A 17,062-nucleotide genomic window follows, 5' to 3' on the forward strand; every position below is an offset into this window, starting at 1 on the left:
TATTCTTTTTTCTTTCTTATTCCACAATTATGAAAGTAAAAGAATGAAGAAATGTAGGCTACCTGAGTAGCACGGCTAAGAGTAAACTTGAGAACCTGAGGACTTCACTGTACCTCACATCTGCTCTTCCAGAATATTAGAAATGAGAATAACTCCAATTTGAGCCAGCTGTCAAATGAACATAACGTGGCTCCCTGCCTGAAACAGGTAGAAACAGCACTCTGCAAGGTACTCTCATATTCACATCACCTGCCTCTCTCCAGAAAAGCCAGGCTCCAAAGAGAACTGATCCAGAATCGTGACAGCTTGGGACAGAAATCCTCTACAAAACACAACTCTATTTAACAACTTGCACAAGATTTCATCTAAGTGCTTCAGATGGCCACGCTTCCAAAAATCCCACTAACTTGTGCCATACACACTTCTTAGAAGTGTGGAAATCAGCAGAAAAGCAAATGGAAGAGCAGTCTTAGGTGTGTGGATATTTCAGAGAATCCTGCTTCAAATAAAAATAATCAGGTTTACATCACCCTTTTATTACACCCCAATTAGAACAACCCTTTCTGAAACAAACAAGCCTGTGACATTACTGTCTGGCAGTACGGGTATGAAAGGTATATACAAGAACACAGAGTTGTTTCACCTCATCAGATGGAATACTGATGGAGCCATCTGACCCACAGAGCAATTCAGTCTGCCAAGTTCCTGTTAAGAGGAAAGTGGCTGTCAAACAGAATCCAAACTTTAGGATTTATGTTCAACAGTTGAACTTTTTAGTTCATGCTCACCAAAGCTGACTTACAACTTTCAGGGAGCTCAGACTATCTAAACATCTTTACAACCTTCTTTCATCCATGCCAGCTTGGGAACAGAACTGAGCCCTTCTGTTAAGGTATCAGACCAACTTGTAAGAAGTTGTCATGCCAATCTGCCACAGATTTTGTCTGGGTCACCATTCCCCCTGAACACTGTGTCATACAGTTTAAGCACTGCCATATAAGAAAAAGATGTGCATTCAGGTGCTGCACTTAACTGGCTTACATGATACCACTGAACAGAGGTCTGGGACACAGAGCTAACAGGGGACTTCTCTGCTTGCAGAAAAGCAGAGAGAGATGCATGTACAAGTAAAGGTGGCCTTACAGTAAGCCAGACAAAGGCAGCTCCAAGTCCCGATTACAAACTCATACATATACTAGGCCTCTTCAGCCAAACCATGTAGACTCTTCATATTTAAGTTCCCCATCTTCACACTTTAAAAAACTTGGATTTACAGAGACACAAAGCATTCAGTTTTGAAAGTGGAAGAGATATTCTTCCTGCATAAGGAAACTTTGTCCCAAAATGCTGACATGTGTAGGATCAAGACTATTGGACACATTAATCCTTACTCTTGTCTTGTCTCTCCATGAGAATTCACAACATTTCCTCACATTACTGTGATATGAATAAATTAATGGTTGCTATGCACTCATGCTGCACTAACAAGCATAACAGAAATAGTCACGGAGAAGTAAGAAATCCATCTCCAGAACAAGCCCTTCCAAGACCACTACCTTTGCTGCCATGCCTGCATGTAATACAGTTCTGCATCCTTTCTCAAGGGGAATGTGGCACTCACATTCTCTGAAAAAATTCCTTCGCTCAGGATTTTTCTCCGGGGAAGCTGAGAGGCCTCAGAGAAAAAGGAAAACAATTCTTATCTCATTTGCTTCTCCTGCGTGGAATGTGTTTGGAGATTGTTTACCCAAAGGTGATTGCCTCATTGGTCTCCAGTGCGAGTTGTTTTCACTCACTGGCCAATTGGGGCCAAGCTGTGTCGAGACTCTCGAAAGAGTCACGAGTTTTCATTATTATCTTTTTAGCACAGAGTAAGTATCTTTTCTGTATTCTTTAGTATAGTATAGTATTCTCTAATATACTATAGTATTATAAAGTAATAAATTAGCCTTCTGAGAACATGGAGTCAGATGCATCATTCCTCCCTGCCACGGGAGTCGCCTGCAAATACAATAGGGGAAGAAAAGCAATATGCTACACGTAGCACTTAAGGGGTAGATGCAATATTGATGTATTTATAGAAAATGCCTTCTATTTTTTTGCCTCACTATTATTTTCCTGAAAATTAGTAACACTCTGTGGAGTTTTGATTGCAGTAAAGTGCTCAGCTTGTGTTTTTCACAACAGTATTGTAAACGCAAAAAATCTCTTTCCTAGGTGGCAACTGTCCATGTTAAGTGCTGAATTTTTAAGCCTAAACTCATCTACTATACACACATACCACATAATTCTAAATTGATCTCGATAAGCCACATTCTTGTTGGAAAATTGGGCAGAAGTTACAAAGATAAAAGTGCTACTGCAGAAATATTCCTCTGCAGCCCATAAGCAATAATTTCATAATCACTAAGATCCCTCATGTGCAGGCTCATGCTGAAAAAGGCGAGTCCAGTCCTTCCACAGTGTTCACACCAGCATTCCAGGCACAGTGCACCAACTTGCGCATGCAAAAAACAGCTTGCTCCCTTCCTCCCAAAATCAGTCCCCAGACACATCAGTCTGGCTTGTGCATAGACAGACAGCACTGAGAACATGCGGCTTTGGGAGACCTCAGTTGGACTGCAAAGGAGGTGAAAGGTTCACTCCAGCATGAATCCACACTTATGCTATGGCTCTGCATCCTAATTAAGCTTATCTACAACACTGCTGCTCCTGAGAAGATAAGCAGTGGCTACTACTAGTCTAGCTATTACAACCATGACTGACTCCTTTATTTTAAAGGAAGCGTTCTTTACAAAATTTTTGAAACACTAATACATAACCTGCAAACAAACTGAGTTTTGCCAACAAATTGTTTTGATACCACAAGCTGTTTTGTTCTCCCTCTGTATCTGAAGGTTTATAAATTGCTAAACACTGATATCTGCAGCCTGTGACTTGTACAAGCCCACTCCTTCCCTTGCCAGTGGAGCAAAAACTTTCGGTAGGTATGCCAATGGAAGGCTTCAGCATCTTAAGCCTGGCCCCGGACAACAGAAAATAAAAGCAAATACTGCCTAAATAGTTTTGGTCAATGGAAAAACAGAATTCAACAAGGTTACTATAGATGTGAAATACAACTTTTTATGAATACTTTTTTTTCACCCCTCTCCAGTGTTTAGGCAGGACTTCCTGTCTCACCAAGAAGGCAGGTAAAATGACAACAAACTGAAGATCTAACATCATTCAGATACTGAAAAAAGTGAATAGTCAGTATTTACAAATGCCCTTGCATAAATAAAGAATTAGCAAGGCACACTGTAAAGATTTTTTTTCTCCTCACTTCACAATCACAGGAAAGCAAGGAGAACCAGCACTTCAGAAAGCAAGGACTGAGGAGTAAGACCCAAAAACCAATTTCTGAGGCTTCCTGCTATTCTCACTTGTGTAACAAGTAACACAGTTACACAGTCTAACCTGAAGGACTAAGAGCAACTGTATCTCACACACCCACTTCCTGCCTGGTGAGAACAGAAAAATTCAGAACTGCTCTGATGGAGGATTACAAAAGGACAAAAGACAGAGCTGTGATTTATTTTCCAATATTCAGAAAAGGCACTTCTAGCCTTGTGCTGCAACTACATACTTCTTTTTTAGTCAATATCAAATCATTCAGCTTTTAATATACCTTTGAATCCGTCCCATATAAAAGGTTTTGCATCCATCTATGTAAAATAGCATCTGCCCCTCACAAATCACTATACATGTTATCCTTGAAACTCGAGTTCTTCTTGTGTACACTCTTCCAGTATTTCAAGACAGTGTAATTCCCATGCAATGTAGCATATTGTGTTTTCTTCCCCTCCACAATAAAATGTTCTCTTAATATCAAAAATTCTTGCATCAGGTACCTGTTCTTTGCCTTCAGTGACTTTAAGATTCTTCAGCATGCTAATACATTGGAAACCTCATCACATTTTTGAGTTTCAGACATTTCAAGTAAGCATAAGCAGTAGTTACTGCAGATGAGAAGAAACTTTGGACATGAGAACACTTAAATTGAGAAACATTACAGAAAAGATTAACATTTACCTAGTCTCAGCAATTCCTAAGCCTATTATAATGCCAACAGACCTTTACTGCAACAATGGGAGGATAACTGTATCATCTAGCAACAGCAGACAGTGGAGCTTCACTTTAGCTGGTGCCTAAGCGCTCCTCAGAACTTCCTCCAAAGTAGCAAATCTTGTTCTTCAGGATTAGTTAACATTTTTCACCAGTACAAACACATCCTTTTATTCTCTGCACATCAACATAAACGACAAGGCAGTTTGGAGAAGTTGTTGCCTCTTTCCTCCTTGGGCTGAAAACAGGAGTTTCCTTCACATTTCTTTGCTAACTACACGCTCCAAAAATGAGGGATGATTTCTGAATACTTGAAAAGAGCCTACTAGTTAACATTTACAATATGTGGTAGTGTTGCACACAGAATTCTTCAGCCTTATCAGATCGCTTTCCCTCTTCTAATTTCAAAAGCCTTGCTCCTTAGAAGAACATACTATCAAGATCCAAACTTCTGAGAGAGTCAGATACCTAATTCAGATTAGTTCAAGTTGTATAGGTGGCTGGTGTTTAAGTTCCTTAGAAAACAGAATTCCAGCTTCTTTCCTGAAATCCAGCGACTAGGAAAGGTGTTGCCCCAGTAATCCTGCTCCCTCTGCTATTCAGGAATCGTTCCCATGAACTAATAAAAAGGCATTCTCTCTCTTTGTGTAACTCATTCCTACTGTACAGAAGTGAAAAAAAAAAACCAAAAAAACCAAAAATCTTCATGTATTACACCATTTAGTTTTCATTTAAATTGTACTGATAAATCTCTGTTTTCTCCTCTTTATGATCTGTTACTAGTGAAGCTTGTCAAGTTTGAAAGTTAAAGATTTTATTCAACAGGCCATTGTACCAAAAACATTTGAATATAGACCTTTACCAGAAGTCTCTCTTAGAATACAGTCACATTCAAATATGATGGGTCACCTTTTATATTTACAACACACACCTAATATTACCAAAACCCACCTTGAAAATGCTCAAGTGCTATAGTTAAGCCTTATTCCTCTATCAGGAATTGCAGAGTAAAGACAAAGGATAGTCCTTAAACACTGAGTTGAGAACATGTCCTCTGGAAACTATTCAGAAATGTTAGCTTACGTCTAAAATATCCTATGTGTTTCTAAGACAATAAAATTTTAAAAATTAACGGTTGTTTTAAAACTTCTTTAGGACAAATTATCAGACATTTAACATTTTAACATTCCATTATTATTTAGCCTTGCATTCTGGAAACATTAAGACATAAAGGCCATCAAAATTAATGAAATTCTTCACAGAAGAGATCTACTGTTTGGGAAATGGTCTGTATTTTCAGTTGTGGTGATATACACACCAAGTTACAGCTTTTCATGTAAGTAGCATTTCAGAACTTGGTTCTGTCTAGTAAACACCCCAAGCCTGAAGCAGCATAGGTTTCAAACACATCTAAAACACACAACTCCAGCTGCTCCACCCCAACACATGCATAAGCAATCACACTCCTCAAGGAACCCCAGCTTTTGGGAAGTTACACAACTAAAGCCAGACCAAACTCCCAAATGAAATCAATAGCAGAACTCCACTACTTGCTTAGGTGCAACTGAATCCAGCCTAGTACACACAAGAGCAGAGGATCTGTCCAGACTCCATGAAAGGAGTAATTGCAGTGCTGACACCCAACACTGATGGCTGCAACTCCTCCTTGCTATCAGTAGGCTTCCCACTTCTATCAGACACTTAAAAAGAAAAAGATATTAGCAGTAAAACTAAAAACATACTCTCCAATTAGAAATGAGGGTGTCAACAAATGCAGAGATATTAGTATATGATCTCGTATTATCAATATTTATACAGATAACAGTAAATATTAAATTATTATGACTATTTATACAATAAACACCAAAGCAAGGAGCACCATCATCATCAAGAAGGGCAAAGGCAACACAAACAAGTTGAGAGTAAGAGCAACTAACCATGTAACATGCTAAGTGGGACAATCTCTCATGAGGAAAAAGCTATTGAATGCAACAGAGAACCAGAAAGCAACATCAGAAAACAATTAAGTCAGCAGGAAGCTTCAAAATGCATTCTCATAAGAAAAGGCATCACAGTTACACGTAGCTTTACGTGGAGACAGCTGGAGGAGAGAAGGGGAGGTCAAATAAGAAAAAAAGTATCCCAAAACAAAGAGTTTAAAAATAGTCTTGGAAGAAGAGATGGTCCCACTTCTAGTTATATTGAAAAAAAACCAAAACACAGCAACAAGAAATGCAGCACAACAGTATTCAAGAAGCAAGGCTCAGTGCTGCTCAAGAGCTGAGAGGAAGAGGAGAGGCAGGACAGCAGGACAGAAACTGAGGACATTGCACAGATCCCACCCAATCCCACTGCCAAAAACTGCAGACCCCTTCCCACTCCCTGCTGACTGAGGAGCACAAATCAGCACTTTGGATGAGGTGTCCCGTTCCTGCACAACTGCACACATACATCAAATGCAGCAACTCCTGAACTGCCTTCAAAAGACACACTGAGCTCCCAGTCAGTACAAACATTAACCTCAACAACTGTCAAAAAAGAAAATAAATATCTCCCTATTTTTTAGAGGCTAAAAAATGTAGGAAGAAGAATTAGCACAGCTATATAGCTGACCACCATGACAGATACAAGCAGAATTCCAGATTTTCTGGCTTCTGTTTCAATACTTCAATCACCACTGACCTACACTATCTTATCACCTGCTTCTAATTTCCTCACTATTTCAATCTATGAGGTACTCTGGCTATTTTACTTCCTGTTCACTTTCCTGCAGAGTTAAACTTGAAATAACAACAAAAGAGACACTAGATTGTCACAAAAAAACCTCCAAAAAACCCTACACCCTTCTATGTCCTAGCTAATGCCAGAGGAAAGACAAGATGCCACATTTTTACATTCATCAATATGAACTTTACAACAGGCCACATAACTTCAGCAATGCCCTAGGAAGTTATAATCTTTTATTTCATTTGTAGCATTTCTGCCAAATAGCAGATATAGGCTGCAGTAATAGCTCTGATATCAGCAGATTCACTTGTACTCACATTACTATAGCTCTGGTTTTTGAGCTACAGCCTCATCATATGTTTAATTAACTCCAAAACTCCTCCAGTGAAGTAATGCTCCTACCATGGCAGAACAGACCCTTTCCCCAAAGAACAGCTGAGTATCATCTAGAACACATGAGCGTCACCTGCATTCAGAAGAAATTGCTCTATCATTAAAAAATGCAATGAGATCAAACAACCCATCAGCTGCAGTTATACAGGGCCAGCTCACAAACACAAACATTCACCCTGGAGAGGCGTAAGCAGCTTTACTGCGTGCCATCATTTCAGCAGCAGTAAAGGTTCGCGTGAGCCCGCACACTTGGGAAGCCGACGTTCCAACCCTGAACTGCGCTAACCAGGGGGGCTCTGGGTGCCTGAGAACAGCCAGCCTGCACTCCTGTGCCACTGCCCACGACCTTCTCACACCATGGCCTGACACACTCACCAATCTCACTGCACAGCCACTGCGAAACGTGTTCACCAAGAATCAGAACATTTCTGTCATCCCTTAATCTCTCGCAGGACACCACAAAGGTACTACAGGATCTTTCCATCTCTACCATGCCACCTTCAGGAAAACAGATCAGCAGTTACAGGAACAGAAAAAAAAACACAACAAAAAAGGAAGAAAATAAAAGCTTTTTTTAATCATAAAAGGAGGAAATCAGAAAGTTGTCTTACACACTGGAAACACAAAAGCTGGATCCCTTCACAAAACAATTAACCAAGACTTACTTTCCCCTTCTCAAGAAACAGGAATTTAAATACCTTTCCTCTCCTTCTCCTAGCACAGAAGACTGAAAGGGCTCACAACAACCTTCTCAGAAAAAAACCACAAAATCTCCAGCCTTCATTCAGCTCTCAAGTACCCAACAAGTTTTCAAATCCTGTGCCAAACACCAGAAAGCACACGAGTAAACAGAAGAAAGAATTTGGCAACAGAATATGACATGCAAACACAAACAAAGGAAAAAAATACCAAGTGTAGTTTAGAGGAGTGGTAGCAGGGAAACGGGTACAAAAAGCTGTTGTGCTCTACCACACAGAAGTGAATCCCAATAAAAAAAAAAATGGGGAAACAAAACAGCCCAAATTCCTCTGCCATTTTAAATGTAGGGTGCTAGGAGAATCCCTAAAGGATTCCCCTGCATTTATAGAGGAAAACACACATACATTTTACTGTTTAAGCCACTATGGAGTAGACACTTTTTGGCCACACATGTGACACTTTTATCCTTTCAAAGATGTTCCACTGGGATTCTATGCTGTCCCGTTAATATTTCAAGCATCAGAAACTTAAATTTTTCGCACAACATTTTTACACATCACTTTCAACACAATAAAACACACACCTGTTCCACCTGTTAACTTTAAAAACAATGTCTGCTATAAAATAAATTACAATTTATCCTATAGCTGGTGCGAGAACTCAACCACCCTTGAAGAAGGGACTTGAAGGTGCCCTTACAGACAGCAGCTCACTGCAAATACATTTAGCCAGACCGAACATCTCCTGCTTCCATTAAAACCCATGGACGGTAAGTAATGCAGACGCTGTAATACTCGGACCGCTTGTACAGCCTAGGCAATAAGATACCGAGAGAAGGACGGGCACAAGTCCCGACTTCTCCCAAGACAGCACCGGCCACAGCATGAAGCAGCTCCTCAGGTACGCGCTCCCGCTCCCGCTGCCCCCGAGCTCCGGGAACGGGGGCCGAGGCAGAACCCGCACCGCCGTCTTCCCGGCAAAGAACGGCCAGGGCAGGCACGGACCGCTCCCGGCGCCCGAGCAGGACGCCCCGGGGCGCAGGGCAGAGTTCGAAGCGGGCCGGACAGCCGCGCAGAGGCAGCGGCGCCGACAGAGGCGGCGAGAGGGCAAGGGGCGGCCTCGCGGACAGGGCGGCCGAGGCCCAGCCGCGGAGTTCGGGGCGGACAGGGGCCCCAAGACTCGCGGGGCCCCAGGCGGCGGGACCGGGAGGTCAGGGGATGCCCGGCCTGGGCAGCGGAGGCCCGAGTCGGTCCCACTCACCAGGCCGGTCCCTGCAGCAGCAGCGGCGGACGGAGCCGGGCATTCAAAATGGCGGCGGCGCGGCCGCAGCACCGATACCGCAGGCGGAGGGATCCGCGCGCCGGCTCGGCCCCGGCGACCCCGCAGGCTCTCCCGACCGCGGGTGGGAGCGCGGCAGCGCCGGATTCGGCGGGAACGGGGCGGGGATGGCGAGAGCGCGGCGCAGCACCACCGACGGCGGAACGGAAAATGCCGCTTGCACTACTTTTCTTGGCGGAAGCGCCCGTGAGGTTGGTCTTACACGGCAAGGTGCGTCTGCACCGTGGCAGCCCCTGATGACGTCACGCGCGGGCCGGTCCCGGCAGCGCGCTCCCCACGGCGGGGCCGGGCGGGACCCGTAGCCCGTGTCCGCGGTTCCGCGATCGAGGCGTTCCGAGGCCGGAGGGGCGCAGCCGCTCCGAGCCCGCCGAATCTCGCACTGTTTAAACGTCCACTGGCGACGGGGGGAACGCAGTGTGCCGCAGTAAACGAGGCGTCTCTGGAAGAGGGTACAGAGCCACCCCCGCCCCAGGCAGCTATTCTGTTCCCGCTTCCAGGACCTTATGTCACATTAACGATCACAGAATGACGAGGAGCCCGGTCAGCAGCACGGAGCCGGCAGGACACTGCGGGAGTGCGAGACAAGGCACGGACACGTTCAGACCGAAGGTTCCCGCAGGGGAGCCGGTCCACGCTGCCGCTAGGCCCGCGCTGCCGGCCAACCTCTGAGAGAGTCCGTCTGGGGCGCGGGGCCAACAAAAGCCGCGCGGTGCCGCCGCCAGGTGACTCGCGCTGGGCGGCCGGGCCCCGGGCACGTCCCGCAGGCCGGGCCGCTCTGAGCCCCGAGCGGACGCAGCTGGTTGCCACGGCAACGGCGCCGTGGGTGCCCCGTGACGCCATCCGGGTGCGGCGGAGTCACGACCCCGGAGCAGTTCCGGCGGCCGGTGTGCGCGTCATTGACATGCGCGCGTCATCGCCGTGCGCCACGGGTGGGGAGGAGCCGGTCCGGGCGCCGGGCGGGCCCGCGGGGCCGGTCCGGGCCATGGCGGGTGAGCCGCGGGCACCGGGCGAGCACCGGGCGGGCCCGCGGGACACGGCGGGGCGGGGGGCGCGGCAGCGCGGCCGGGGTTTTGGGGCCGGGGTTGGGGGCGGCGACCGGGCTCGGGCGTCTTCCGTCCCCGCGTTCCGACCCCGGGCCAGGGGCCGTCGCCGTGCCCGTTACCGGAGCCGGGGCTTGGGCCGACCCCCGTTCCCGAGGCTAGGACTCACGGCTCCCTCTGTTCCTGGCGCAGGTGAGGCGGCGGCCGGCGGCGCGGATCCCGGAGCCCGCGCGTGGCAGCCCCAGTGGGTGCCCCCATGAACGAGCGTCGCGGCCGGGGCTGCCGGGACACCGCGGGGCGCCATGAGAGCGGGCCACGAGCGCAGCCAGGAGTGTCTCCCGCCCAAGAAGCGGGAACTTGCCGCCGCCAACACTGGCACCGAGGCGGGACGGGCGGGGGGAGCCCAGGGCTCGGGCGAGGGCCCCGAGTGGGCCCGCACGGCTCGGCCGGCTCCCGCCACACCGCGCTACAGTCCTGGCGAGGCCCCCGAGGCGGCGGCGGGGCTGACGGTGGACCAGTACGGGATGCTCTACAAAGTGCAAGCACCGCCTGCCACCTTCTCCCCCACGGGCCTGCACCCCGTGGTGAACGTGAGCCCCCTGCCCCCCGCCTTCAACGTGACCTCGCCCATCATCCAGCACCCGGCCGTGCCCTTCCCCTCCATCCACTATGCACAGATCCCTTCGGCTTCCCTGCAGCTCATCGGTTCCCACTACACAGTGCCCTATGCCGTCCCTCCTGCCTTCATGCCTAGTCCTCTGCTGTCTCCTTCCACCAACCTCACTACCCCCCACGTCCCCCACTTCGTGCCATATGCCTCCCTCTTCACGGAAGAAGCTGCTCCTTCCCCCCAGACTACCTCTCCCACCCACAGCTTCAACAAATCCACCTCTGCAGCCTCTCCTGGGCAGATTCAGCACCACACTGTGCCCCAACCAGTGGACATGGCACCAGGGAGAATTCCTGTTTATTATCAGATGTCCCGCTTCCCACCAGGCTATTCAGCCTATGAGGCACCTGTAGCAGGTGGGAGCCCAGAGTCTCCTCAGCAAGACAGTCAGCTGAGCTCAGAGGTGGCTGCGGCCAATGGTGGGCAGAGGCCCCTGGAGCAGAGTGTGGCCAGGAGGCCCAGCGAGGCTGTGGACTCTGCCAGCAGTGCAGCTGAGGACTGTCTGCCCCCAGGGGCTGCAGCAGGATGTGTGGCTGATGGACAGTTCCTTCCAGGTTACCAGATGCTGGGAAGAGAGATCTCTGTGCCTACTCACAGGAGCACCCCAGATGCTGATCTGGAGGTTCAGAGAGTGGTGGGGATGTTGGCATCTCAGGATTATCATGTTCTGGCTGCCCAGAGGAAAGATGACCCAAGCCCTTTGAACCTTTGCCATAATACCCCTGATGGGCAGGGAGACATGCTGAGGAACACCACAGACAGGGCTGCAGCTGGGAACAGCCAGTCCCGGAGCCCATGTGGAATGTCCCCTGAAGAGACTGTTAGACAGAGACAGTTAGCCAAAGGAATGGTGATAGCCAATGGCAAGCCAGTGCTTGTTCCCGTTGGATCTGAGCCTGTCAGGTCTTCCACTTCAGAAGCCCTGCTGAGGGAGAGCCCAGATGCCCAGGCTCAAGGAAACGTGCATGAAAAGGAGCTGGCCCAGTTGCAGCCACCCAGCTCCTCACAACTGCCCTCTCACTTCATGAAAGGAGCCATCATCCAGCTGGCGACGGGAGAGCTGAAGCGGGTGGAGGACCTGCAGACTCAAGACTTTGTTCGCAGTGCAGAGGTGAGTGGAGGCCTGAAGATCGACTCCAGCACTGTGGTGGATATTCAGGAAAGCCAGTGGCCTGGGCTTGTCACACTGCATTTTGTGGTTGGGGAGCAACAAAGTAAAGTGAGCATTGATGTGCCCCCGGAGCATCCCTTCTTTGTGTATGGCCAGGGCTGGTCCTCCTGTAGCCCCGGGAGGACTGCTCAGCTCTTTGCTTTGCCCTGTCACAGGCTGCAAGTGGGGGATGTCTGCATATCAATCAGTTTACAGAGCATGAATGGCAACTCTGCTTCTCAGGCCAACTCCCCTCTCACGGATCAGCTGGTATCTGCTAGGGAGAGATTGGAACGAACAGCTCAGGGGCCCAGAGAGCCATCTGACAGAGCTGCTGAAAGGAAGAGCCACACAGATAGAACCAGCACGGCCCAGAGCTCCCGTGCAGAATCCTCTCAGACTGAGGCTGGCAGTCTGTACAGTTTGGCCCCAGGCTTCCAAAGATACAGCATGCAGGCAGAGGAGCCTCGGCCCTCTCTGCTCCGTCCCTCTTTCATTCCCCAGGAGGTCAAGCTGTCTATTGAAGGGCGTTCAAATGCAGGGAAATGATCCTTTAGAGGTGTGAGCTAGGGCAGCCGCAGCAGGTGAGCCTCACCATCAGGTGGAGGAATTGCACAGACTCTGTCATAGGCTCACCAACAAAGGCTGCTCTCTGCCTTGCAGGAATGGCTCCGTTCCAGTTCCACGGCTGACCAGTTCCTCTTGGGGAGTCAGGAGGCCTCCAGTGCCTCAGGGAGCAGCGATGGGCTAGCTGGGGTGGGGAGCAGGGATGTGGTCATGAGTGTGTGATGAGAGCATTCCAGAGGCTGCTGGAGGCTGGGGCTTTCTCCCACCTCCTGGGATAACTGACTCCCTGCGGGGCAGGGGCCGAGCATTCGGGGCAGATAGGGAGATGAGGAGGACAGACTTGGCTTAAGGTAGCAGATAAAATTGCTGAAGATTTTATTTCTCCTTTCTCATGATGGGGAGAGATGGGTCCCCACTGGAGTTTGGGGGCTCTGCTCCCAGTATCCCCTTTCTTCACACATGCACTTTAAAAGGACCGTTCACCGATGGAGCTCTCATGGGCAGGATGGAGGTGCTTCTCTGGTGGTTCTGATTAATGTCTCTTCCACTGAATCCAACTGCTCTTTCTTCTTGCAAAGAATGTACAGATTTGAATGAATCACAGAAATTCAAGAGGAAGGACCAAAAGGATGGGCTTGGGTGCAGGTGAATAGGGAGCTTGAGCACTTGAGATGGGACACAATTTGGGATGGGAGACGTTTCCTGCTATAAAGTCTACTTAGTTGTTTTGCCACCAAATCAAACCTTTCTTCCCATGTTAATAACTTTCAAAAAAAAAACAAAACCCTCCTGGGCTTACAGCTTTTGCAGAGGCTTAGCCTAGGGATGAGTGGGGTTAGATTTTTTTGTTTGGTTGAATTTTGGTTTTGGTTATTTTATTGGTTTGGTGTTTTTATAATCTGGAGCAAAAATATTTTATTGGTTTATTGTTTTTTTAATCTGGAGCAAAATACATTCAGCGTTCTCTAGGGAAGGTTGAAAACCTTCTTCTTCTGTGAGAACACCAATGCTATTTTGTAATTAAGTCAGAAAAATGTTCCAGATGGCTAGTTCTTCCCTGAAGGCAGTTTCCTGAATAAGCTCTAGACAAGAGACAAGTGTTTGTGCACGTGCAGGCTAGGTACAAAGTTTGTGCTAAGTACAATTCTATTATTAATGTACGGACCTTAAAAATATCATAGTGTTACAGGGCATTTTGGAGTAGTTTTGTGTTAGTTTTTCTGATGCTTCAATTCAGAGTTCCTCTGTAGAACAATATGGTCAAATCAAGAGTATTCTTTTTCATGGTGAGATTTAATACAATTGTGTATGAACAGCTGATTGTGGTGGTAACACTATTGAGTGAAGTCTCCTGTAGTTACACTAATCTGCCCTCTCTGATGGTGTGTTATGACACCATTGCTCAGCTAGGATAAAGAATAGTCACTGTTCTGGTGACAAAAGAGTCTTCACTGGCTTAACCTAGATAGGGTATTCCTTGTGTTCAGGTGCCCATCTCTGTGCTAGGACCAGGCTCTGGAGGGGGCCTTTCTTAGTGTGCAGAGTCCTGATGTTCAGCATGCTGTTTCTGTCACCCTGCTCTCATCTGCCTGAAATTTGTCAAGTGTGCCTGACTCTTGGGGTGCCACTCCTCTCTGTCACAGAATGGTGTGTGTCAGCACCTCTCCTTGCAGTGGTGCTGTCTCAGGGCTGTTCTGCACTCCCCAGGAGTGTGTCCTGTAACTGGTTGGCTTCTGCTGACTGTGAAATGGATGCATGCTCTGCCTGTGCATTAGGCAAGTTAGTCTCCAGAATGTCCCTTCCATCCCAGCCTCAGTCCTGTTTTCCTAGCACATTGCTAGCCATTTCTGTTGCCTTTAAAATGCCTGCACCAGGACAGGGCTTAGGTGAGATATGTGCTAAACATGCCCTCAGTGTTTGTGCCTCACAGGGTTCTCCAGAATGAGGATGCTGCCTGTATCACATGTAGCTGCTCCCAAATGACACACTACTTTGGTTTCATCAGCTGCATTTGGGATGTGTGAAGTCACAGTGACACTGTTGTGTGAAGATTCTGCCTCCTCAGGTGCAGCAGCTGTGGGAACAGATGCTGTTTTCACAAGCCCATTTGTCAGTGAAGTGTCCACCTGGGCCCCTTTGTCACCTGGGGGTGTCACAGCTCCTGCTGACTGGACTCTCCTACATAAAACTCTCCATTAATGCTGGTAATTAGTACTTAATGCTCAGGATATCTGAGGTGTCTGTCACCAAAGGCAGGAGGCAGAGGAGCCCGGGTTCTCGTGCCTGTTCTATGCACGGTGCATGCAGAGGGATTCAGGGCTGCAACAGGCACTTGAGAAAGGGATCTCGCATGCAGATGGCATGTGAATGTAGGAGGGCTGGTTACACCATAGAGGCAATGTCTGAGCAACTGATGGTGCAGAGCCCCTGGAGTGTCTCTGAACCCTGAAGTCTGAATTGGAGTGAGGGTTTGGAGAGCTTGCCTTAACACCATGTGTGTTACTGTAACTCCTCGATCTCAGCCACACTGTGGTCTGAATGGGCAGTACTGACAAATGAGGCAAGATGCTGCGTGATTTAAATAGCTTTGTATTGTAGGCAGGTGAAGGGCTGTGAAGGTGCTTGCCCTGTTGTTTACCTGGCTGCTGACCTGGACTTTGGCTTGCTGCACCTCTGTTGGGTGCGGTCCTGAGCTCTGTGGAACGGGCCATGCTGAACTGGACCTTGGTGCTTTTATCCAGACTCCTGTCAGTCCTGCTGTTGTGTATGTTTCAGCTGCCAGCTTTTCCCTGGAAGCAGTGGTTTGAAGCACAGCTCATGATGGGGGACTGAGATGAAGAATCTGTGCGTCTGGCTGTTTGCCCCAAAGGGTGGGCAGGAGGGGGCCACTGGCAACTCTCCAGCCTAGCTCAGCAGTACTGGTATCACAGGAACCTGTCCTTACTGCACAGGGCTGTATGGCTTAGCACCACAGTGGTGGTTGTGCTGAGCACTGAGGCTCTCCTGGGACAAGGGAGTGTGTGGGACAGGGAGTGTGAGACAGGCTCTGCTGCAGTGAGAAAGGCAGAGTGAATGAGCCTGTGGAGGAGGCTTTTATTTCTCGGGTTTACAGGGAAAGGAGGAGATAAAGCCAGGAAGACATTGCAGAGTGGGATGGTTACCTGGGCTTTTCTGCTGGCAGAGATGTGACAGACTTCTCAGAGAAATACGCCATGTTCCTGCTGCTGTTGTCTAGGGTAGGAGAGCTGTGGTCTGTCCTGCCTGGAGGAGGCCCTCATCTAATCCAGCTCACACTCTGTAGCAGGAGTCCGTGGGATGCAATAATGGGTGTCTGTAGCCATCTGTCCCATCCCATGGAACATGCCTTGGGTTAGCTGCACAGCAGAGCCAAGCCTGTCTCTGGGCTGTGCATTCACAGCAATGAGCGCTCATCACTACCAGACTATGCAGAGGAAGCTCTGTCTGGAAGGGAAGGAAGCTGCAGAGGCCCCTCTGCCTTCCCCTTCCAGCTGCTGAGCAGCTTTTTATATTGCACTTTTCACATTGTGTCCCTGTCCCCACCCCACACTTCAAGTCACTTTGTCCCATAGAGAACTAACAATCCTTGTTACTCAGAAAATATTGTAAAAGAATCTACAGCAGCTGGAGTAGCCCAAATGCTAGTTCCTGCCCGCAGCAGCACACGTGCCTTCCCCAGCGTCACTCACAACTGCTCCCTGTCTTTCAAGCTGTGCTAGAGCCTGACACTTGTCAGAAGCTGCTAAGACAGCTACAAATACACATCCTGTACAGTTTGGCCCAGGGTGTTCCACATATAGTTGAAAATGCTGATGGTCCAGGCCCTTCACTGTCTGTCAAGGACAGAATTGCCCCATGGGTCCTGGGCTGCTGCCGCCCACCCTGCCAACACGCCCCTGGCACACTCGAGTTGTTTTCGGCTTTCATGGCACCTTAGCGCCGGGGAGGGTGTGCTCAGAGAGAGAGAGACATGGGGGAGCTGGCTGGGCTGCCCTGAGGCAGAGAGATGTTTGTAGATAAGTGCTGACCCCTCACTATAACCCCCAGTATATGGCTGTATTAACATGTAACCGATGCAGTGTATCTAAAGCCTTAGAACTAGTCAGGTGCTCCCCTCCAACTTTGTCCCTGCCCCTTTCCTCCTACCTGATCTTTAACAAAGCATTAATAATTCTAAGGATAATCTCTATTTTGTTGTGCTTTTTTTGTAACTGTTTTAAATAAATCAATTTGTACTGTATATTTGTACTTTGGTGAGATCCTTTTTCCTGTTTTACCATTTTAAGTCTGTACTTGCCTACAAACAGATTGTATTTTTATTGTTAATGCTTTTATGAATATTGCATTTAACTTGTT

The 17,062-nt window shown here is 48.3% G+C and overlaps 2 protein-coding genes across 4 annotated transcripts in view; one reads left to right on the top strand and one right to left on the bottom strand.

The window, feature by feature from the left end:
- AP1G1 (adaptor related protein complex 1 subunit gamma 1) overlaps positions 1–10,013 on the bottom strand; it is a 36,780-nt gene extending 26,767 nt beyond the window's left edge. For all 3 annotated transcript variants that reach the window (XM_041484792.1, XM_041484799.1, XM_041484782.1), the window contains exon 1: positions 9,184–10,013. The gene's annotated coding sequence lies outside the window, so the exon portion shown is untranslated. The remainder of the gene's footprint in view (positions 1–9,183) is intronic.
- Positions 10,014–10,146: 133 nt separating this feature from the next.
- Positions 10,147–16,946, top strand: ATXN1L (ataxin 1 like). The gene is made up of 2 exons (XM_041484811.1): positions 10,147–10,250; positions 10,494–16,946. Exon 2 carries the CDS (start codon positions 10,604–10,606, stop codon positions 12,668–12,670), a length of 2,067 nt encoding a protein of 688 aa, XP_041340745.1. The 5' UTR covers positions 10,147–10,250; positions 10,494–10,603; the 3' UTR covers positions 12,671–16,946.
- Positions 16,947–17,062: the final 116 nt, after the last annotated feature.

Source organism: Pyrgilauda ruficollis, unplaced genomic scaffold (assembly GCF_017590135.1).
Source record: "Pyrgilauda ruficollis isolate IOZ18807 unplaced genomic scaffold, ASM1759013v1 scaffold117, whole genome shotgun sequence".
Lineage (NCBI taxonomy): Eukaryota > Metazoa > Chordata > Aves > Passeriformes > Passeridae > Pyrgilauda > Pyrgilauda ruficollis.